General features: G+C 44.7%; 1 protein-coding gene across 1 annotated transcript; it reads right to left on the reverse strand.

The window, feature by feature from the left end:
• Nucleotides 1–95: 95 nt before the first annotated feature.
• On the reverse strand, nt 96–20522 carry LOC106543480 (SH2 domain-containing protein 6). Its single transcript, XM_087706102.1, has 17 exons — nt 20357–20522; nt 19881–19906; nt 19019–19053; nt 17287–17303; nt 15966–16092; nt 14294–14355; nt 12653–12722; nt 10995–11114; nt 9939–9967; nt 9754–9802; nt 8748–8817; nt 5574–5604; nt 4540–4573; nt 3978–4009; nt 3117–3200; nt 1742–1897; nt 96–430 (listed from the first exon to the last, which is right to left on the reverse strand). The coding sequence occupies exons 1-17, from the start codon at nt 20357–20359 to the stop codon at nt 314–316; spliced, it is 1062 nt and encodes a 353-aa protein (XP_087562228.1). The 5' UTR covers nt 20360–20522; the 3' UTR covers nt 96–313.
• Between the last annotated feature and the right edge of the window lie 2788 nt (nt 20523–23310).

Raw genomic sequence — 23310 nt, forward strand, 5'->3', positions numbered from 1 at the left:
GCAACAGAGAATTATTATTGTTACGACTGTACAAGGTGCAACAGGCATGCTTCATGCAAGAATCCGTTTTAAAGGCCAGTCTAATTCCACTCTTAAAACTCTTTATTATGATTATTATCATCATTAAATCACGTCCAGAATTTTGCACAGCACCTTTCTTCTGCCTCTGGAAAAGTGGTTGAAAAGCATGCCATGAATAAAACAATATAGGATGCCCTGCTGAATTCTGAACCTTTTGTCCTTGCACCTCGAAACTACTCCCAGGGCGCCTAGCTGAAACTGGGGATCCACTCAGCATGGCTGGCACCAATTTTCAGGGCGTCACAGTGAACAAGAGGAGAGTTTGCTCCTTGGCAGAAGTACTGCCGTCGATCAGCACCAGGGGGCGCTCTGAGTACTTCTGGATGATGCTGGAGACACTGTCAAACAGCTGGGGAGGGAAAGACAAAGATCAACATCTGGTGTGCTCAATTCTCTCCTTTCCGTACTTTTGAATCTGGGTTTCCGTAAATCAGGGGGGGGGGCTAACTTTGGGCCCAGGCATTTCATAATTATCCCTTCAATGAACGTTAGTTTACATAGATAGAACAGAACAGAATAATGGAAAATATACAATTATAATAATCAAGCTCAAGCAGGAGAACCTATATTATTTCATATAAGTGACTGTCTAGACTCTTCTTAAAAACCTTCAGTGTTGGAGCGCCCACAACTTCTGGAGGCAACTGTTCCACTAGTTAATTGTCCTCACTGTTAGGAAGTTTCTCCCTAATTCCAGGCTGCTTCTCTCTTTGATTAGTTTCCAACCATTGTACTCCAATTGCAGGATATCTGCCCTGTTGTGTTTGGATGTCTCCTCATCCAACCCCATCTGTAGATCAGTAAGAGGAGTATTCCATGTTGTGTTTGTGGTTGCTAGATGTTGCTTTTCCTTCAAGATTAACCCCAGTGTTGTGCAACCTTTTAACTTTCAGAGTTGTGGACTTCAACTCCCAGAATTCATGAAGCATGGCTGGCTGGGGAATTCTGGGAGTTGAAGTCCACAACTCTGAAAGTTAAACGGTTGGACACTCCTGATGTACACTGTACCTTTTCCTCCAGCTTAGTCTCACCCCAAGGATCCTACTGGGTTGGTTAGACTGAGTCCCATCTCCAAGACCACCTCCCCTCCTGAGTTCCTATGGGCCTCTCCAGGGAAAGTTTGTAGCCCAAATTACTACACATACTTTGGGATGGGGGGATGGAGGGTTGGCTGAGCCATTCAAAATGATTTATGGTTTAGCATGTTGTATGGAACCCATCAACTGTGGTTTATTCAACCAATCCTAGTTGAATAAAACATGGCTTACTGCCATGAGCAATCCAGGCCATAAGCTGTTAATTAAAAATGTTAAACCCACCGATTTCCTTCATTACCCGAATGATCCACAATTGACATGATTTTATCAGGTTGCCTGCCATGCTGAGATGATATCACAAGCATTGTGATGTCACCAAGCAAAGTTGGGGGCAACTTACACACATGATGTCAGTCATGGCTGTTTGACTCCCACTGGCCCTCTCCCATGGTTGTCTATGCCAGGTGGCTTCTAAGCAGAGGCTAATAGCAATAGTGTGAAAAATGCTCCTGTCATTTTTTTCAGTACCATTGTAACTTTTGGTCACTAAATGAATAGATTGTAAGTTGTGAACTATTTGTATAGTGGCATTTCCTGGAGATCCAACTTTCCCTTCAACTCACCTCATGGCTCTTGGGATCCTTGCCAAGTGCAAACTGGCAGCTGCTTTCCTGGTAGTGGATAGGGACATTGTAGACACGGTTCTTGTAGAAAACCACCAAGGTGAAGGGCTGGCTGGCAGAGTGGTGGGAACTCTGCCGTACCATGAAGGCACCGTTCTGCAAGAAAGGTGGGGGAGCAGAGGAGAACAAAAGTAACAGAGTTGGAAGGGAGCTTGGAGGTCTTCGAGTCCAGCCCCCTGCTCAAGCAGGAGGCCTTATACCATTTCAGACAAGTGGCTGTCCAGTCTCTTCTTAAAAACCTCCAGTGATGGAGCACTTACAACTTCTGGAGGCAAGTCATTCCACTAATTGTTCAGGAAATGTATCCTTAGTTCTAGGTTGGATCTCTCCTTCATTAGTTTCTACCCATTGCTTCTTGTTCTGCCTTCAGGTGCTTTGGAGAGTAGCTTGACTCCCTCTTCTTTGGGGCAGTCCCTCAAATACTGGAAGACTGCTGCCATGTCACCCCTAATCCTTCTCTTTGTTAAACTGTACATGCCCAGTTCCCGCAACTGTTCCTCATCTTTTAGTTCACAGCCCCCCAATCATTCATTGAAACACTAACAAATGAATTTTCTTCTCTCTCTTGTGGACTTAAGGCATCTCTGACTTGAGTGCCCTATGGAGAACTGTCCAGACCAACCCTTTGAGATCTTCCTTTGGGTAGAGCAGGACATCTTCAAGGTGAAGAAGAGATTGAGATTACAGAGAGTGGTGGTGCAGTGGTTAGAATGCAGTATTGCAGGCAAACTCTGCCCGTTGCCAGCAGTTCGATCCTGACCAGCTTAAGGTTGACTCAGCCTTTCATTCCTTCCGAGGTGGGTAAAATGAGGACCCAGATTGTTGTGGGCAAGAGGCTGACTCTGTAAACCACTTAGAGAGGGCTGTAAAGCACTGTGAAGCGATGTATAAGTCTGTTGCCCTCCCTCCCTCCCTCCCTCCCTTCCTCTCTTATTCCCTTTCTCCTTCTCCTTCTTGGTGCTCCAGTGATTAGAATGCAGTATTGCAGGCAAACTCTGCCCATTGCCAGCAGTTCGATTCTGACCGGCTCAAGGTTGACTCAGGCTTCCATCCTTCCCAGGTGGGTCAAATGAGGACCCAGATTGTTGGGGGCAAGAGGCTGACTCTGTAAACTGCTTAGAGAGGGCTGTGAAGCACTATGAAGCGGTATATAAGTCCAAGGGCTATTGCTAATGCTACAGACAGGCTTGCTATGTGATAGAATTACATTCTGTTGGGATTTCTCAGCCAGGGTGGACCAAAAACGACCTCAGGGCTCAGACTGTGCAAACCAGAGATTGGAATGTATAAAAATCATAAAACAGGGCTAGGATACCTTGTTAAATTGGAGGAGAGCTGCTTCCGCTGTACGCCGGTCACAACTGCCTGCATACCACGGAGCATTCTTCACGTCCGGATCCTGCAGGAATATAACGGAGCCAGTGAAACTGATAAACACAACTATGGCCAAGGGGTTGAGGGGTGGCTCCCCTTTTCTAAGAAACGAAACTGACACTTCTGTTCTTGAGCCTTGACCTTGAGCCTGATGAGATTCAAACTGTCAAATTGCAGGCAGCCGGCAATCAGCAGAAGTAGCCTGCAGTACTGCACTCTGACCGATGTGCCACCACAGCTCTTTATAAAGTTGTATGTGGGCACCCAGAAACCAGCTATACTGTATTTCACTCTTTGTTCTTGTGGGTGGGGGGAAGACAACCAGTGCAAGTGGAAATTCAATGTTGTCTTCCTGCATTTGAGAAATGCATTGAGTAAAGCCCCTTGGGTCCTTCCGAATCTTAATAAACCTTAATAAGCATCATCATCAAAAGAGCCGTGGTGGCACAGTGGTTAGAATGCAATATTGCAGGTTGACTCTGCCCACTGCCAGGAGTTCAATTCTGTCCCGCTCAAGCATTGACTCAGCCTTCCATTCTTCCAAGGTGGGTAAAATGAAGACCCAGATTGATGTGGGGCAACATGCTGATCTAAACCATTTAGAGAGGGCTGTAAAGCACTGTGAAGCAGGATATAAGTAAGTTCTATTACAATTCCTTCCTTCTTTCCTCCCTCCCTCCCTCCCTCCCTCCCTCTCTCTCTCTCTCTCTCTCTCTCTCTCTCTCTCTCACTCACTCACTCACTTTCTAACCCACCCTACAATCAAAGGAACAGTAACCCAGCCAAACATTTCTATGCTCACCTCTGGAAGGTTATCAGTTTTGAGGCACCTACCTGGAAAAAAAGAGAACATTTCTGTAGAGGTCACAACCCATTTTTTTTTTCCAATGCTAGTGCCAGGCTTAGTCCAGACAGGAAGCCTACCCAACGTGCACCATCTCTATCTTTATTCTAAGGTTTCCTGAACAGCATCCAGAAAAGTCTGAATGTACATCTCTACAGCCCTAGAAATGAGGGAGGGTCCCTTTCTCAGACATTCACAGTGCTTCTGTGGGCTCAGCCATCTCTTATCTGACTGCTCCTAGTTTGCTCCTCCTCCCCTGTTGCCTGGTCATTTCCCCATACTGTTACAGGCAGAGCTCATGAGTTTGCAGAACAAATGAGTTATGTTAAGAGAGCAGTAGGTATAAAATCCATCTGGAAGACGGTCTGGGGCAGTGATATTTCTGCAATTCTGCAAAAATAGAGGAAGGGGCTCCTGAGATGAGGCAGCCTTTGCAGTAACAAAACATGATTTATTTATTTTTTGCTTTGGTCTTTATCCCCCACTATCCATGCCTGCATCCATCCTTGGAAAACCATACCCGTGTCACTCTCTTTGTTGTCTTCTGGACATCCCTGGAAAGAGAAAGGATGGAGGAGATGGTTATTTCTCTAATCTGGATCAGATACATCTCTTCATCTGTTCCTTTACATAAAGCTGGATTCATGTCCGTCCTCCGGTCAGGATGAGTCCCGACATTCTGAGACTCTGTGGCTTTTGATGCTCTCCGCATCAGCTGGCTGAAGGCTCAAAGCAATCCAGACCAGCCACATTATTTTCATCCACAAGGCCAAAAATTTCTCCCCACTCCTAGAAGTAAAGTTATAATAATACTAAAGGCTGGTAGAAAGGAGGGAAGGAAAAAAGAAAAGAAAAAGGGGAGAGAGAGAGAGAAAGAGAAAGAAAGAATGAAAAGGACAGAGGAGAAAAAAGAGATAAAGAAAGGGAAGGAAGGAAGGAGAAAAAGGCAAAAAAGAGGGGGGGGAGAAAAGAAAAGAATAGAAAATCCATAATGACAGTTTCTGATTAGCATTTGGTGGTCTCAAACAGTATTTTTGTTTTTCCCATTTGAAGATACCACAATGGTTTTGCTTGACAGTTGTCCAGAAAACAACACTGACGGTAACAACCTATGGTTTTGCATGGCTAGTGGAGGAAAAAGATCAAAGTAAAACTCATCCTTGGTACCATAAGGGCTGCCTCATCTGAGGCACCTTTAATTCACTTTTACAGAATTGCAGAAATATCATTTGCCCTCTGGACATATTTGTTCTGCAAATCCATGGTCTCCAGACTGCCTTTGCCAGAGTATTAGTATTAAAAATACTGCATACTTTTTAAACACTGGAGCCCAGAGATACAATTCAAACCCTATCTGCCCTGCAAATATTTTTAAAATGGGTCAAGAAAAGAGTTTCTTGCTTTGGTGTAATATAAACTCTGCAACCCAACTATGCCCATAAACCTACAATTTTTTTTAAAAAAGTTTAAAAATATACCCAGGGGTTTTTAAGGTCAGCTCTTTCCCCTCAAATGCTGCTTTATCTGCTCCTTATCTCAAGATTATCCACTCACCTGCTGAGATCCCAGAGAAGAAATTTTGGACCTAATAGAAAGAAAGAGAGAGAGAGGATTTTGCTACATGAGATCTATAGCATAAGGAAGTATTTATCGACCATGACAACTTTTAAAATCCATGGACTTCAACTCCAGAATTCCACAGCAGCATGCTGCGATGGTTTAAAGTTATAGTAAGACTGAGAAGGTCAGCAGTTCAGCAGTTCGAATCCTTAGCGCTGTGTAATGGAGTGAGCTCCCATGACTTGTCCCAGCTTCTGCCAACCTTGCAGTTTGAAAGCATGTAAAAATGCAAGTAAAAAACCAGGGACCACCTTTGGTGGGAAGGGAACAGTGTTCCGTGTGCCTTCGGCGTTGAGTAATCCCAGTCACATGGCCATGGAGATGTCTTCGGACTGCGCTGGCTCTTTAACTTTGAAACAGAGATGAGCACCACCCCCTAGAGTCGAGAACAACTAGCATAAATGTGCGAGGGGTACCTTTACCTTTAAGGCTGAGAATCATTGCTATAATTTGTAAGAGATAGATGTTTCATGATGCATTACAATAGACACCTCAAAGGTTGGTGATTCATTTGGAACTTTGAGAACATGCTAGTATGTTTTAAATAGCTGCCACACAGGATAACTACATGTGTATCAGCCCCTTTACGTACAACTTAGAATAACTTCATTGTCACTTTCAATGTACACTACTCGGCATACATTAAAATGAAATTTTGTTGTGTACAGCTCTCTAAGGGTCACCACCTCCAATATATACTTATGTAAACATGACAAAATAAATTATCCTCTATTAAAGACCCCATAACGACCCCTTTTCAGGGTGGAGTCTGGACAACTAAATGGAGCTAGCAGAGTATTAACTGGCTGGATGCTCTTCCTGTTGCCAATGTGGAGTTTTGTTCAGCAGATATATTTACATTGTGCCCAGAGAGAAATATCGGCCTCTACCAAGGATCAAACCTACAGCCTCCTGACTGTGAGGCGAGAACTCCACCTCCAGGCCACTGTACCACTCAAACATGACAAAATAAATACATACATAAATACAAAAAAACCCAAAACAATTGAATCATGGTGGCTGGGGAATGATGGGAGTTGAAGTCTAAACTTGTTAAACTTGCTAAGTTTGAAAAACACTGGTTTAAACCCAATAATTTGCTGCAGGCCTTTCCTGAAGAAAGAACTTTGATGCCACTATTACTGTATTTTTCAGAGTATAAGATGCACCAAGATTTTGAAGAGGTAGATTTTTAAGAAAAAGTTTTTGCATTCTGCAGGCCTCCCAAACTCTCTGCACGCCTCATTTTTTGTGAAAAACGGGGCATGCAGAGAGTTTGAGAGGCCTTCAAAGCACTCCTTTGGGCATGTGAAAAACAGGGCATGCATGAGCTTCGGGAGGCCTGCAAAGTGCTCCTGGGGATGAGCAGGGGGCAAAAACCCAAGAAAAACAGTCCGTTTCCCCCCCCCCCCAAAAAACAGGGTATGCATAGGTTTGGCAGGCTTGTAGAGTGCTCCTGCGTTTTATACTCTGAAAAATATTGTAGATGTTTGGATACGATCTAACATCAATCCAGTATTACTTGGAGCTCTCTGTGCTCCTGATTCTCTGTCTGACCTCTTGCCTCACCTGTTGTTGTTTGGCTTTTAATGACCTTACATGGGAGTTTAGTTTAGTTTAGTTTAGTTTTAGTTTTAGTTTTAGTTTTAGTTTTAGTTTTAGTTTTAGTTTTAGTTTTAGTTTTAGTTTTAGTTTTAGTTTTAGTTTTAGTTTTAGTTTTAGTTTTAATTTATTTGTATGCCGCCCTTTTCCCTAAAGGGACTCAGGGTGGCTCACAACTCAAAGGGAGTAGAGTCTGGACAACTGAATGAAGTGTTTACTGGCTGGATGCCCTTCCTTTTGCCAATGCAGAGTTCGCAGCAGATATATTCTCATGTGCCCAGAGAAAGAAATACCTGCTGCTACCTAGGATCAAACTCACAGCCTCCGGATCATGAGGCGAGAGCTCCACCTCTAGGCCACTGCACCACTCTCTTGCCCACCTGTATGATTGTCCTTAATACAGGTAGTTCTCAACTTACAACCATTCATTAAGTGATTGAAGTTACAATGGCACTGGAAAAAGTGATGTATGACTATTTTTCACTCTTATGACCATTTCACTATCCCCATGGTCACGTGATCAAATGTTGGATGCTTGACTTACAACAGTTGTAGTGTCCAGTCATGTGACCCCCTTTTCTGACTCTCTGACAACCAAAGGAGAAGCCAAATTCACTTAACAACCATATTACTAACTTAACAACTGCAGCGACAGACTTACCAACTGTTTCAAGAAAGGTCATAAAATGGGTCAAAACTCACTTAACAATTGTCTTGCTTAGAAATAGAAATTTTGGACTCAATTGTGGTTGTAAGTCAAGGACTACCTATGTTCTTGCCAAACCATCGTCCACACAACAGATTGCTGAATTTCTGGACTGGATTTACACAGGAGTAGGAATGACCCACCTGCAGTAGCCATTGCTTTCAAGCCTCTGCATGGAACATTATGATAATTCTCAACCTTCTGCATCAGAATGAGCCAGTCTTTCAGCTGTTGTGTGCCCTAGAGCAGGGGTCTCCAACCTCGGCAACTTTAAGACTTGTGGACTTCAACTCCCAGAGTTCCTCAGCCAGCTTTGCTCTAAAAATTAAAGGAAGGGAGAAGGAAGGGAGGGAGGAGGAAAGCAAAAGAGGGATGGAGGAAAGGAAAAGAGAAGGGAAGGAGGGAGGGGGGAAGGAGGAAAGGAAGGAAGGAGGAAAGCAAGAGAGAGGGAAGGAGGAAAGGAAGGAAGGAAAGAAGGAAGGAAGGAGGAAAGCAAGAGAGGGAAGGAGGAAAGGAAGGGAGACGAGAGGGAGGAAAGAGGAAAATAAGAGAGGGAAGGAGAAAAGGAAGGGAGAAGGAAAGAAGGAAGGAGGAACTTTGCTGGCTGAGGAACTCTGGGAATTGAAGTCCTCAAGTCTTAAAGTTGCCAAGGTCGGAGACCCCTGCCCTAGAGAGCATAAAGAGCGAGCTCTAGTTTCCAGATTTGGAACTACAGGGCCTTTAATTCCAGGCCACCAAATCTGGAACGTTGATGGGTAAACATCTTTCCTGCCCTCCTCCTTTGGATACATCTTACTCACTTGGCTTGTTTCAAGAGGCAGGTTAGAGGTTCCAGGGCTGAAGAAGTAGACCCTTTACAGGATGCCAAGCCTGGCAAAAAATGAAAAGCAAATCAGCTCTAGGATCAAGGTGGCTTACAAGAAGTTCAGGACCACGATGTGAAGTTTGGAGCAACTTTGCTCTAGTTAAGTTTGAAAAGGCCCACGTTATACCTCTTCCTGGTTACATTTGCCTTGCCCAGCAGATCCAGCAGAAGAAGCCTATGACAGGTCCTGCCTGTTGTGGTCCACCAGCAGGCAGAAGAGCTGGCAGCAGATTCATACAGTGAGGGGTTGGGGAGGAACATGGGCCAGTCCTGTAGTCTGGGGAAGGCTCTGATGAGGGCTCTGTGTCGGAGGCAGAGAGGTGGCCAGAGCCATCTGACAGTTATCAGCTGCCTTCAGAATCAGACATCAATGAGGCAGAAGTACAGCTGGAGCCTGTTCCCAGTGTGCGCATGTGCAGAGCTGCCAGGAGAAGGAAACAGCTGAAGAACAGGGGTTGACTTGGGAGGAAGGCTGCAGATGGACGATGAAGGGCCCCTCCCAGAGGAAATAAAAGAGGAGCGAAAGGGGAATGGAGTTTGCAGGAGACCATTACTTCGCTTAATTGGTTGTGACTCTCCGAGACTCCTTGTCAAGTTCTGAAGATATGGGCCTAGCAGCTCTCCAAGCCAGATAAGGTCTGTGACTGTAAATCCTCCCTCGAAAGACTTTGCTGGATGTGAATGAGCAGAATTCAGAGTCAATTGATAAAAGTGGTTTTTGTCAGGACAAGGAGTTTGCTTCGTGCTCTTGGGAAGCCTCTATACCTTATGATTCGTGACTAATGTATCTTTTCTTTTATGTACACTATTCTATTCTATTCTATTTGAATATTCTATAGAATAGTTTGTAATGTAGCCATAGCCAAAGTATATGAGGCTCCACTGAGCTCTCCTGAAATGCTACCTTGGAGAAGATAAGGCACCAAAAGAAAGGACTTCACCTTTGCTGGTGTCACATTCCACATAGATAGGTTGGTCTTCAGGTTCTTCCTGTAAGAGGGAGAGATAATTTTGAGCCTTGTAGAAACTGGTGCACTGTGTTGTGTTAGAGTATGAGTACAGAACAACAGCTGGAATGTTCCAGATGAACTAGGACGAATTTGTCATTTGATGCAAAGTTAGTTACCTTGTCCTCTTTTGAAGCCGGGAAAAGATCTGCGAAAAAGTTCAAAGAATAAGAATGAACAACACCAAAAGAAGAATTTCTCTGGAGATTCTCAGTCCTCCAGGTTCATGGTTGTCCCAAAGGTGCTTTTTTCAAGAGGCAACTGGACTTCCTGGTTTTTCTTTGAAGGCATTTCGCTTCTCATCCCAGAAGCTTCAGAGCTGAAGAAGCTTCTTGGATGAGAAGTTAAATGTCTTCAAAGAAAAATCCAGGAAGTCCAGTTGCCTCTTGAAAAAAGCACCTTTGGGACCAAAAATGAACTTTCAGAGAGTTGATATCCACAGGTCTTCAAGCAGCCAAGACTGGATAAGCCACACAATAGAACCAGGGATGCTAAAATACTTTCTTATTTGTTGCATTTTCAACATAGGAAAACAGGGACGCGGTGGCTCACTGGCTAAGACGCTGAGCTTGTCGATCAGAAAGTTTGGCGGTTCGAATCCCTAATGCCACATAACGGAGTGAGCTCCCATTACTTGTACCAGCTTCTGCCAACTAGCAATTTGAAAGCATGTAAAAATGCAAGTAGAAAAATAGGGACCACCTTTGGTGGGAAGGGAACAGCATTCCGTGGGCCTTTGGCATTTAGTCATACTGGCTACATGACCACGGAGACGTCTTCGGACAGCGCTGGCTCTTCAGCTTTGAAACGGAGATGAGCACTGCTCCCTAGAGTCGGGAATGACTAGCACATATGTGCGAGTGGAACCTTTACCTTTACCAACATAGGAATGTCCATTAAGGGTTACAATAAACCCCAAATAAAATTTTTGGTGAATTAACCTCACCTTAAAATTACAAGAAAGATATATAACATTTTTTTAAAAAATGTTAAAATAGCAAACTCCAATTTTCTCTTCCAAATTTTTGGTAAGTTGTCAGCATGTACAGCAAACTCTTTAATTGCTGATGCAACTGGTTGGCTTAGTTCATTAAAAAAATTCTAATATGTCCCAAATTCTGGGGATTTCCAAAGGTGGCAATCATTGTGATACACCTTGCTACAATTCTACCTACCACTGTTTATGGCCATTTTTGCTTGATGGCCAGAGAAGGCCGAAGTAGGCAAAGACACACGGCGAGCTGAGGGTGGGAAAGAAGGGGGCTGAGGAGACTTCATCAATCCTTTTTTCAGTACTGTAAAGAGAAAAAAATAGTTATCCAACTTGCACAGTGTTGGGGAATCTTCGGCTGCTCAACAGAAAAAAGTGGAATTTATAACATATTGAAATATATGTATAGGGTGCTTTAATCCTTTGATTTGAGGTGGAGTCAGGGAAATTGAATGGAGCTGTGCATTTGCTGGCCGGATGCCGTTCCTGACACCTATGTGGAGTTCACAGCAGATATTTTCTCTTTGTGTCACAGAGAGAGAAACATCTGTCGCTGTCTAGGATTGAACTGTCAACCTTCTGAGTGGGGGGCAAGTGTCTTCACCTCTAGGACACCATGCTACTCTCCCGCCCCCCAAAGTTAATAATCTATCAAAAAGCTAAGTTGCACCCTGGCATCTGGGGTTTTGCTTCTCTGTTGTGTTACTGATGGCTGCGGAATTCTGGGAGTTGAAGTCTGTAAATTTTAAAGTTTCCAAGTCTGGAGACCCCTGGATCAATATGGTTCCAACATGTCTTTATAACCTCTCTTGGTGCGCAACAAACTTCCTGCCTACGCCATTGTGTCTTTCCCTGGCCAAAATAGAAGCAATGGTTGTTGTTGTTAGTTGTGAAATTGTGCCCAACCCACCATGGACAACATTCCTCCAGGCCTTCCTGTCTTCTACCATCCTCTGGAGTCCATATAAGCTCACGCCTCCTGCTTCAGTGACTCCATCCAGCACCTCCTTCTCTGCCATCCCCTTCTTCTTTTGCCCTCCATCCTTCCCAGCATGAGACTCTTCTCCAGGGAGTCCTTCCTTCTCATTAGCTAGCCAAAGAATTTGAGTTTCCTCTTCAGGATCTGGCCTTCTAAAGAGCAGTCAGGATTGATCTCCTCTAGGACTGACCGATTGGATCACCTTGCAGTCCAAGGGATCGCAGGAGTCTTCTCCAGCACTAGAGTTCAAAGGCCTCCATTCTTCGGCACTCAGCCTTCCTTAGGGTCCAACTTTCACAGCCATCCATTGCAACTGGGGAAACCATAGCCTTGACTATATGCACTTTGGTTGGCACGGGGCTATCTCTGCTTTTTAGTCTGCTGTCTAGATTTGCCATTGCTTTCCTCCCCAGGAGGAAGCCTCTTTTAATTTCTTGACTGCAGTCCTCATCTGCAGTGATCTTGGAGCCCAGGAAAATAAAATCTGTCACTCCCTCCATTTCTTCCCTATCTATTTGGCAGGAATTGAGAGGGCTGGATGCCATGATCTTACTTTTCTTAATGTTGAGTTTGAACTGAAGCCAACTTTTGCACTCTCCTCCTTCACCAGCATCAAGAGGCTTTTTAGTTTCTCTTCGCTTTCTGCCATTAGAGTGGCATCCTCTGCATATCTGAGGTTGTTGATATTTCTCCTGGCAATCTTAATTCCAATTTTTGATTCATCTAGCCCCGCCTTTCTCATGAAGGTTAAAAAACTAGATTAGGCCACCTTCAAAGATGCAAGTCCTCCCATCCCAGTGTTGCCTCCCCCACAAGCCCCACACTCCAACATTCCCTGCCCCCCAGCAGCCCCTTCCTCTGACCTTCCTCAATGGCTTGGATGTTGATTGTCCCTTCATCACCACTATCTTCAGCTCCGGGCTTTGTGAGCAACTGTAAGGCACAAGAGGAGAAATTTGGTAGGACAAGCAAGAGAACTCTTCCAAAACATCTTGGAGTCCTAGTGGACAACCATTTAAATAGGAGCCAGCCGTGTGCAGCAGTTGCCAAAAAAGCCAACACAGTTCTAGGCGGCATCAACAGAGGAAGAGAATCAAGATCACATGAAGTGTTAATACCACTTTATAAGGCCTTGGTAAGACCACACTTGGAATACGGCATTCAGTTTTGGTTGCCACGATGTAGAAAAAATGTGGAGACTCTAGAAAGAGTGCAGAGAAGAGCAACAAAGAGGATTAGGGGACTGGAGGCTAAAACATATGAAGAACGGTTGCAGGAACTGGGTATGTCTAGTCTGATGAAAAGAAGGACTAAGGGAGACATGATAGCAGTCTTCCAATATCTCAGGGGTTGCCACAAAGAAGAGGGAGTCAAACTATTCTCCAAGGCACCTGAGTGTAGAACACAAAACAGTGGGTGGAAACTAATCAAGGAGAGAAGCAACTTAGGAGAAATTTCCTGACAGAACAATTAATCAGTGGAATAGCTTGCCTCCAGAAGGGTATTTGAGGGGCTGCCACAAAGAAGAGGGGAGCAAATTATTCTCTAAATCACCTGAGGGCAGGACAAGAAACAATGGATGAAAACTAACTAAAGAGAGAAGCAACCTGGAATTAAGGAGAAACTTCCTAACAGTGAGGACAATTAATCAGTGGAACTGCTTGTCTCCAGAGGTTGTGGGTTCTTCATCACTGGAGGTTTTAAAGAATAGACTAGACAGCGACTTTGATTAACAGAGTTGTAAAGGCCCTTTTAGGTCATCAAGTCCAACTCCCCTGCCCAAGCAGGAGACCTGACACCATTTCTGACAGATGCTCTCTTCTTGAAAGCTTCCAGTGATGAAGCTCCCACAACTTCTGAAGGCAACTTCTGTTCCATTGGTTGATTGTTCTCACTGTCTGTCAAGAAATTCCTCCTTATTTCCAGGTTGAATCTCCCCTTGGTCAGTTTCCATCCACTATTCCTTTTCTGGCCTTTGGGTGCTTTGGAAGATAGATAAATTGATGAACGGTTGAGCAAATTAGCTTATTCAAGAGAAGGGTTTGGGGGTTGCATGACAACCATCTTCCAGTCCTTAAGAAGCTGCCATAGAAAAGAGGACGGACTTATGTTCCAAAGCACCAGAGGGAAGGACAAAAAGCAATGGGTGGAAGCTCATTAAAGTGAGACACAACCGAGAATTCAGGAGAAATTTCCTTAACAGTTTCACAGGGTCGGAAGGGACCTTGTAGGTCATCTAGCCCAACCCCCCTGCCCCAAGCAGAAGACCCTACACCATTCCTGACAAATGACTGTCCAGTCTCTTCTTGAAAGCCTCCAGTGATGAAGCTCCCACAACTTCTGAAGGCAACTTCTGTTCCATTAGTGGATCATTCCCACTGTCAGACATTTTTTCTTGTCTGAAATAGTATAGGGTCTCCTGCAGGGGAGCTGGACTAGAAGACCTCCAAGGTCCCTTCCAGCTCAATTCTGATCATTTTCCCAAACTCCAACAGGTCTCTTACCATGCAGGGCTTGGCATGCAAACTGCCGGGCGGCATAGAGAAACGTCTCACATTTGGACAATCTATGGACAAAGAATGATCTGAGATGTTATTGGAAATTTGCTCTTCCTCCATTTCTCATTTTCTGCTGCTGTCCTTCTTCTCCTCCTATCCCACTTTCTCCATCCATGAAACCTCTTTCTCTGATATGTAGAGGTCCTCCATGGATTATTGAGTCCAAGCTTGCTACATAATTATGTATATGTCTTAAATTAGAGATATTGCCCTTTTTCTGAAGGCATCTTTGACTTTGGCTCTGGGCCACCCAACCGCTGCAGCCAACATCAGGCCAAGTTGTTTCCCAATCCTCTCTTTCTGACAGACCTCAGTTCCCATATTACCCTGTTAAATACCATTTTCCATCAGGTTTCATGAACACCAGGAAGAGAGTTATTTTATTTAACATATTGATCATTTTTTTAATAAAGAAAAGAACTTTCCCCCAAATGTGCAAAAAACAGACATTTATAATCCATCTCTTGCAGGCATGTGACTGAGTTTTTGCCCTGTCACCTGTAACCCTTGACCCCAGAAAATGAATCAATGAATGCTGAGATGGATCACTCTTGCTCAGTTTTGAAGAGTTATTTCATCCACATGCAGTTTAATTTTTAGAGTAATGTAAAGAGAGCTGAGGATTTGAAGGAATTGCTGATCCATAAGTAGCAGTTGCAAACCGGTTGGACAACTGAAGAATAGACAGATTTCCTTGCTAATTATTATAATAATTATTTAGCTTATTTAGGTTATTATAATTAATCTTAGCTCACTGAGTTAATGTCAAGTTTCAAGGTTTTTGGTACCTAAATAAGGATCACAATGGTAACCTTTAGAATTGAGAAAAAATCAAGCAGACAGGAATCCCAAACCATCAAATCAAACTGAACTCCTGATGACCTCATGGATATCTGCATATGGTTGGCTGGTTTTTTTCTTCTTTTTGCAACAGAAAAGATTGCCATTGCCTTCTCCTGATCCAACTCTGTCATTTCCTAGAGTTCTCTCATCCAAGCCCTAACCAGCTGAATCTTGCTAAGCTTTTTGAGATCAGCCAAGGGCAACAATTAAAACATAAGTGGGGTCTGCAAAATATTAAGAATTTGTGGCATGTATCTTTATTTCAATTAGAGGTTTAGAGGTTTATTACACTTGTATGCCGCCCTATTCCCGGAGGGACTCAGGGCGGCTAACAAACCGAAGGGGAAGAGAATAATACAGACAAAAACAATAAAAACAGAGAAACAAAATACAGAAACAATTTAAAAACAGCCAAATGTCTCAGGGATTAGATCAATGAACCAAGTCTGTCTCTCTCTTTTTCTCTCTCTCCTTCTCTCTCTCCTCGTATGTGTGTGAGGGAGGGGTGGGGAGAAGAAAGAAAGAAAAAGAAAAAGGGAGGGAATAACGAAAAAGAGAGAAAGAAAGAGGCTATAAAGAAAAAGAAAGAAAGAAAAAAGGAAAGAAAGCAAGAAAGCGTGCCTGATTGGTTTCCAAAATCTACCATGTCCCAAAATATCTCTTGCCATAGCAACACAATTTGGTCTGCCAAAATCCAGCAACTAAGGTTAAAGGAATACCCACCCCCCCATTATTATGATAATCCTTGCATGCTTCTCCCCTCTTTGCACCTCACCCAGGTATATCCCCTGGTCAGACTCTTGCGGTGGGACTACAGACACTTTCTTAGTCGGTTCTTCTCTTGGGGGAAGTTCATAGGTATCCTGAGCTTCCTCCTCCCCTTCAGCAGAGCTTGGCTGAACCTAAAGAAACATACCAAGAAAATCGCATGAGGTCCTGAAGATGCCTTCCCATGCCATTGTTTCCACATGGGTGCAGAGAAGTCGTGAGAAAACCAAAACAGAGGCACAAGGGCAAATATCACAGGCCAGAATTCAAGGTTGCAACACTAACAGCTCCAGATAAGGTAGGTCCCTTTCAGAGGTGGTATTCAGCCGGTTCGGACTGGTTCGGGTGAACTGGTAGTGGAAATTTTGAGTGGTTCGCCAAACAGGTAAATACCATTTCTGTCTGTCCCTGCCCCCGCTCCCTCCCCCCCGCTCAATGTCACTCACGTCAAATTGGCCATGCCCACTCAGTCACATCACACACACACACACTGCCAAGCCACGCCCACAGAAACGGTAGTAAAAAAATTTGAATCCCACAGCTGGCCCTTTCTAAAGACCTGGAGTGTAGAGAGCAACTCCCAAGCACTTCCAGAGCCAGTCCTTTCTCACATGAGATCGGTCAGATGTGCTGGGACTACAATTCTAATCCCAGCTCAGCTGCAGAGAAGGATGCTGTAGAGAAGGCAGGGAAATGTCATTTAGAAGAGCATAGAGGTGACCTTGGAGAGAATGGTGCAGTGGCCTAGAGGTTGCGCCCTCGCCTCACAATCAGGAGGCTGTGAGTTCGAACCTAGGTAGAGGCAGATATTTCTCTCTCTGGACAAAATGAGAATATATCTGCTGAAAAAAAAACTGCATTGGCGACAGGAAAGGCATCTGGCCAGTAAACACTCAGCTCCATTCAGTTGCTCAGACTCTACCACATAAGGGATTATGGGGTCATTAAAGAAGAGGAGGAGGAGGAGGAAGAGGTGACCTTGGAGAAGGTATGAAGTACAGCTGATCCTCAAACACCATTGAGTCTAAAATTTCCATGATTAAGCAAGGCCATTGTTGAGTGAGTTTGCCCTGTTTTACAAACTTTTAGCCATAGTTGTTAAGCAAATCACTACAGGTGTTAAGTGAATCTGCCCCCCCCCCCGACTTAGCTTGTCAGAAGACAGCTGGGAAGGTGACACATGGCAATCCCACAACCCTGGGACATTGCAAGGTTCATAAATACACACCAATTACCAAGCGCCTGAATTTTAATCACACAATCATGGGGATGCTGCAACATTAACTATGAAAAGTGGTCATAGGTTTTGGGGAAATCCGTGTACTTACCACCTCCTCCTGGATGTCTGAAACACACAAAAAAGGTTGGCTCAATTGCATTCACTGCCTTAACTTGAGCAACACAATATTGTGGCCCACCAGTGGCCAGCAGAGCTGTCAGCCAATTGGGACAGTGAGGTGGTTGGGGAGAAACATGGGCCAGTCTTGAAGTCTGGGGAGGGCTCTGTGTCAGAGGCAGAGAGGGGGCCGGGGCCATCTGACAGTTATCAGCTGCCTTCGGAATCAGACATCAGTGAGGCAGACGTACAGCTGGAGCCTGTTCCCAGTGTGCGCATGCGCAGAGCTGCCAGATGAAGGAAACAGCTAAAGAACAGGGGTTGACTTGGGAATAAGGCCCCAGATGGATGATGAATGGCCCCTCCCAGATGAAATAAAAGAGGAATGAAAGGGGAGTGGAGTTTTCAGGAGACAATTAGTTCGCTTAATTGGTCGTGACTCTCCGAGATTCCTTTCTAAGTTCTGCAGATATCAGCTTGGCAGCTCTCCAAGCCAGATAAGGTCTGTGACCGTAAATCCTCCCTTGAAAGACTTTGCTGGATGCGAATTAGCAGAATTCAGAGTCAATTAATAAAAGGGTTTTTTGTTGGGACAAGGAGTTTGCTTCAGGCTCTTGGGAAGCCTCAGTCAGAACACACAATGAGTTTTTTCTCTCTACACACTTATAATGACTGTACCCTCCCACCCACTGTTATGCTGGTTGGTCTGTCATAATGCTTGACATCATAGATCCAGATCAGAAGAAGTACTAAGGCTAGTCTGATCTGCTAGGGGAAATTATATTTGGGCCTTTTATATGTTAAACATTAGCAAGCAGGAGAAAAAAACTAACTTAGAAAGGGAACAAAAGGCAGGCAAAAACAGGGGAAGAGAAAGACGCGAACAAAGCCAACAATTTGCATTATCTCTGTATCAGAAAGCACAGAACTTTCCAGAATGACTAAAAACAATTCCGAAGTCATCAGCCTGGAAAGTCCCAAAGGGCTCAGCCTTTACGTATTCCAGTTTTTATGCCCACAAAGCAGCGGAAGAAAGACAGACGTGAGAACACAAACTGACCATGCCCACATCCCCCTCGGCCCTCCAAAGTCAAACCCAATCCTGATGTGGCCCTCAATGAAATTGAGTTTGATACCCCTGTTCTACTACAATGAGGCATTATTGGAGAAATAATTTTGCTGGATGGGCATGATGGAATCAACAAACATTCCTGACTATCATTCCCCCAAATCTTGGGCTACAAAGTTTTTTTCCCATAAGGTCCCCCTAGTTTGATGGTATCATTTAGAGAAATACTGCAATTTTGCTGACTGGGATCCAAGCAGGGGTGAAAAGCTACTAGTTAGTAGTTTGTTACTAGTAACGAACTACTACCGGTTAGTTGAAAAGCTACCTGTTAGTTACTATCGCCCGAACCAGTAGTAAAAAAAACTTCTACCGATTCAGGCGCGCTCTGCGCATGCACGGAAGGTCCTGTGCATGCATGGAGGTGGCACGAATGGACGTGTGCATGCTCACATTGCTACCAAACTGATAGCAAAGGTAAGTGGATTTCACTCCCAGATCCAAGTCTGATTTTAGGAGGCCTCTTAAGCGGTTAATGAAAAATGAAAACTTTTCTGTAAACTGTGAAAGATGCCAAGTATGGTGCTTGATAAGGAAGTTGAACTTTCAGAATGAAAAATCACAGGATGGTTCTCTGATGGGATGGAATCTCACTTACCAGGTCTCTTTGGAGGTTCCGGTGGAAGTTCACACCTTTAAGGACCACAGACAAAGATGGCGAATTTAGAGACGTCCTGAAAGGTTCCTATTTCCTACGTTCGTCACTAAAAATACTTGCAACCTGCCTACCATCTCATTCTCTTGCCAGAGCAAAGAAAACCTGACCATTAACTGGGGCTGTATTTCATTGGGTCAATTTATATCCGCAAGAGTTCAAGAAGGCATGCATGGCACCTCCTCCTCCCTTGCCCCATTTAGTCTCCAACCTGAAGCCATGCTCAACTGGTTTCCACTAAGTTTTTAGAAGATTTCAGGAAAGCTACGCATAGACAGGAAGAATGAAGAACATGAAGAATGCTAGATGGCAACCAACATCTTATTCTTTCACGCAGAAAGAGTGTGGTTAGGAAGCCTTCTTATACTGGAATCCTAATTGGAATGAAGGCACCATCCTGCATCAGAAGATGGTAAAATCAGTGAATTAATGATGGTCTTGAAGCTGATAAGAATGCAGTATTGCAAGCTAATTCTGCTGACTGCCGGCTGCCTGCAGTTTGGCAGTTTGGTTCTCATCGGCTCAAGGTTGATTCAGCTTTCTGTCCTTCCGAGGTTGGTCAAATGAGGACTCAGATTGTTGGGGGGAAATGGCTGACTCTGTAAAACCGCTTAGAAGGGGATGTAAAGCACTGTGAAGCGGTATGTAAGTCTAAGGGCTATTGCTATTTTGTTACAAGACCTTCTAAGATACCCTGCTCTCTCGTCTGATCTCTTCTTAAATGCCCACAGCTTATTCCAGTTTATTCCACTATATTTCTTGGTCTGACTTTATGCCATAACATTCCATAGAGGTTGTTACTCACGCAGCCTTACTCTTCCCAAATATATTCTGTAGAGAGAATGAGAATGAAAATGTCATCAACATCTTGCTTACTTTTTGAGCATTCCAGATCTCCCAATCATCAAAGGGCCCGTGTATTGACCTTTAGCAGCATTGACAGACTGAGGATAAGTGGAGCTAATTCAAAAGTTCCCTGATGCTCTTTTGTACACTCAAATGTTCCTCCCAAGCTCCAGTTTTGCTAGCAGAGGGCTGCAGGAGACAGCTGCAGCCGAAAACAGAGCTCAGGAGCCAGTTTTCGCTGGCAGAGTGCTCAGTCCTCCCCAGGCACTCGGCTGGCCACATCCACTCTGGCCACACCCACCCCAGCGCCCGAAGTCAAACGCAACCCTGATGCGGCTGTCCATGAAATCGAGTTTGATGCCACTGTCTTAGGAGTTATTTCCCATCCATCCACCCTCAACCCTTCCTCCATAAAATAATGCCACAATCTCTTACCATGCTGAAGCAAAGCAGGTCCTCCGTGCCTGGTTGAATCTCCAGCACTGGAGAGAGAGAGAGAGAGAGAGAGAGAGGGACTGTGTTTGCCTATTTGCATAGGCCTGCTGCAGGTATCGACAGGGAAGGTGGGGGACGGGACATGTCTTCAGCTAATGGCATGGTAGGGAGGGTTGGGTTCTCTCAAAGGTGTTTTTTCAAAAGGCAACTGGACTTTGTTTTTCCTTGAAGTGGTTTCGCTTCTTATCTAAAGAAGCTTCATCAGTTTTGGCAGAATGGTTTGGGAGGTGGAAGGCTTTGTTCATTCTGACAGGATGGTTTCCCCCTCCCCTTCATCCTGTCAGGACTTAACCTTTCATCTCCCCCCATCCTGCCCAAGCCGATGAAGCTTCCGGAGGGAAACTCACTTAACCTGTGTCACTCAATGGCAGAAATTTCAGGTTCAATTGTAGTTGTATATCGAAGGCTACCTGTATAACTTAGAAAAAAGGCTGCTGGACACTTAGTTTTGGAGATGTTTCAATTGGCCTAAATGCTGCACTCAGTTTGCTAGTATTTCTCCCACAGGTGGGATTCAGCCGGTTCAGACCTTTTCAGCCAAACCAGTAACTCTGACTATCAGCTGGGAGCAAACCCAGGCAGGAAATGCTCTAATCTTCGCTACCGGTTCGGAACTGGGAGCATGCTCATGCACGGCCCTTCTGCGTATGCACAGAGCATCCGTGATGACTTCTGGGCGGGTGGTCAGAGCTTCCCATCACCGCCACTACCGGTTTGCCCGAACTGGGGCGAACCAACAGAATGCCACCTCTGAGCAAAACGGTTCACTCTGACTTTCAGCTGGGCCCGCCAGCCCACCCCTGCGCTATACTCATCTATATTGCCTTTTCTGAAGCCCAGCTGACGGGTGCAGCAGAGTGGATTGCTGTGCCTCAGCTGTTTCCCTCCCCAGGAGTAATGCGGAAGGTGATTTATCTGTAAATTTTGTGCAAAGTGCGCGCATGGTGCCAAATGATGACAAAGGAACTGACTTCAGTAAGGATTAGCTCGGACCTAACATAAATATTCTCCCCTGAAGAATTTCTCAGAAAATGACCGGGCTTAACTTATCCTACTTTAGACATACGATGCCAAGACCCAGCTCTCTGGAGGAGGCTCAAAAGCTGGGAAGAATGGAAGGAAAGAGAAGACAACGACTGCAGCAGAATGGTAGCGGGACTACGTCACAGTGGCAATGAGGTAGGCAATTGTGGAGAAAATGCATGGAGGAAAATGCAAGGAGCTGTTGTGGGGGCGCAGTGGTCTGAATGGAGTATTGCAGGCCAATTCTTACCACTGCCAGCAGTTCGATCCTGACCAACTTAAAGTTGACTCAGGCTTCCATCCTTCCCAGGTGGGTAAAATGAGGACCCAGATTGTTGGTGAACAATAGGCTGACTTTGTAAACCACTTAGAGAGGGCTGTAAAGCACTGTAAAGCAGTATATGTCTAAGGGCTAGGGGCTTTTGCTGTCTGTGCAGTTGCTAAGGAGTCTTTGGTTAGAATAGAATAGAATGAATAAGTTGGAAGAGGCATTGGGGGTCTTCTAGTCCAGCTCCCTGCTCAAGCAGGAGAACCTATACTATTTTAGATAAGTGACTGTCTAGTCTCTTCTTAAAACCTCCAGTGATGAAGCACCCTCAAATTCTGGTCGTAAGCTGTTTCACTGGTTCATTGTCTTCCCTGTTGTTCTTGCTGCTAGGAAGTTTCTCCTTAGTTCCGGGTTGCTTCTCTCCTTGATTAGTTTCCATCCATTGTTTCTTGTCCTGTCTTCAGATGCTTTGGAGAATAAGTTGACCCCCTTTTCTTTGTGGCAGCCCCTCAAGTACTGGATTACTGCTATCATGTCACCCCTAATTCTTCTTTTCATGTACATTCATACATTATGCTAAGCTATGGTTCACTGCACAAATTAAACCAAAATAGCCAAGTGATTGTTTAGTGAGACGAACAAGCTCATTTTGGTGCCGTTCTAATGTCAAAGCCAGTGCTGCCATTTTGCTTCACTGACGCCAGACCGCCATGAACCCTGAGGGAGAGAGGGAGCCAGCGGGGGGGGGGGGCGGGGGAGACCAGAAACCGAATTGGATACCTGACCCCAAGTCTACAAGTGTGGGAATGAAATGCAGATCATCCCCCACTCCACCTGTTACCAAAACAATTTGTTTGAATCTCATTGGACACTAAACAGGTAATGGGGGCGGGATCTGGAAAAGTAAGTAGGCAGTTTTCACACGCAAACATCAGATCTAGTTCTTTCTATCTTGTAATCACTTGGCTTTATTAAACTTATACCTTTGACTATGAATGCAGTCAAAGGCTCCTCTTGTCTAAATGACCGAGTCAGGACAAGTCTGTCAATCCTTAGAAAGCCCGGCTGAGGCTACCTTTGAGGCTTCATAGTTGCCCCAAGGCAGAGGGGGAGAAAGGGAGGGGGGAAATTAGATAGCTCGGCTTTGCCATCAAAATAAAAAGTTTTCTTGTGGGAACCAAGGTCATTCCAACAGGTGGTTGAGAAAAGGAAGAGTAAGGAAAGTTGCCAGCACCCCTATTAGACAATGTGACCAATGCCCTGTGGGGAAGGGAAAACTTTTATTTTTTAATCAGGTGAAAAATGCAGGAACCTTTAGAGTCGGCTTTCACCAGTGGTGCCAATATGATATATCCAATGAATTAGCAACAGTAATAGCAATAGCAGTTAGACTTATATACCGCTTCACAGGGCTTTCAGCCCTCTCTAAGCGGTTTACAGAGTCAGCATATTGCCCCCACAGTCTGGGTCCTCATTTCACCCACCTCGGAAGGATGGAAGGCTGAGTCAACCTTGAGCCGGTGAGATTAGAACCGCTGAACTGCAGATAACAGTCAGCTGAAGTGGCCTGCAGTACTGCACCCTAACCACTGCACCACCTCGG

This window comes from Thamnophis sirtalis, unplaced genomic scaffold (genome assembly GCF_051295495.1).
Source record: "Thamnophis sirtalis isolate CommonGarterSnake01/CBP01778 unplaced genomic scaffold, rThaSir2_p1.2 scaffold_2, whole genome shotgun sequence".
Lineage (NCBI taxonomy): Eukaryota > Metazoa > Chordata > Lepidosauria > Squamata > Natricidae > Thamnophis > Thamnophis sirtalis.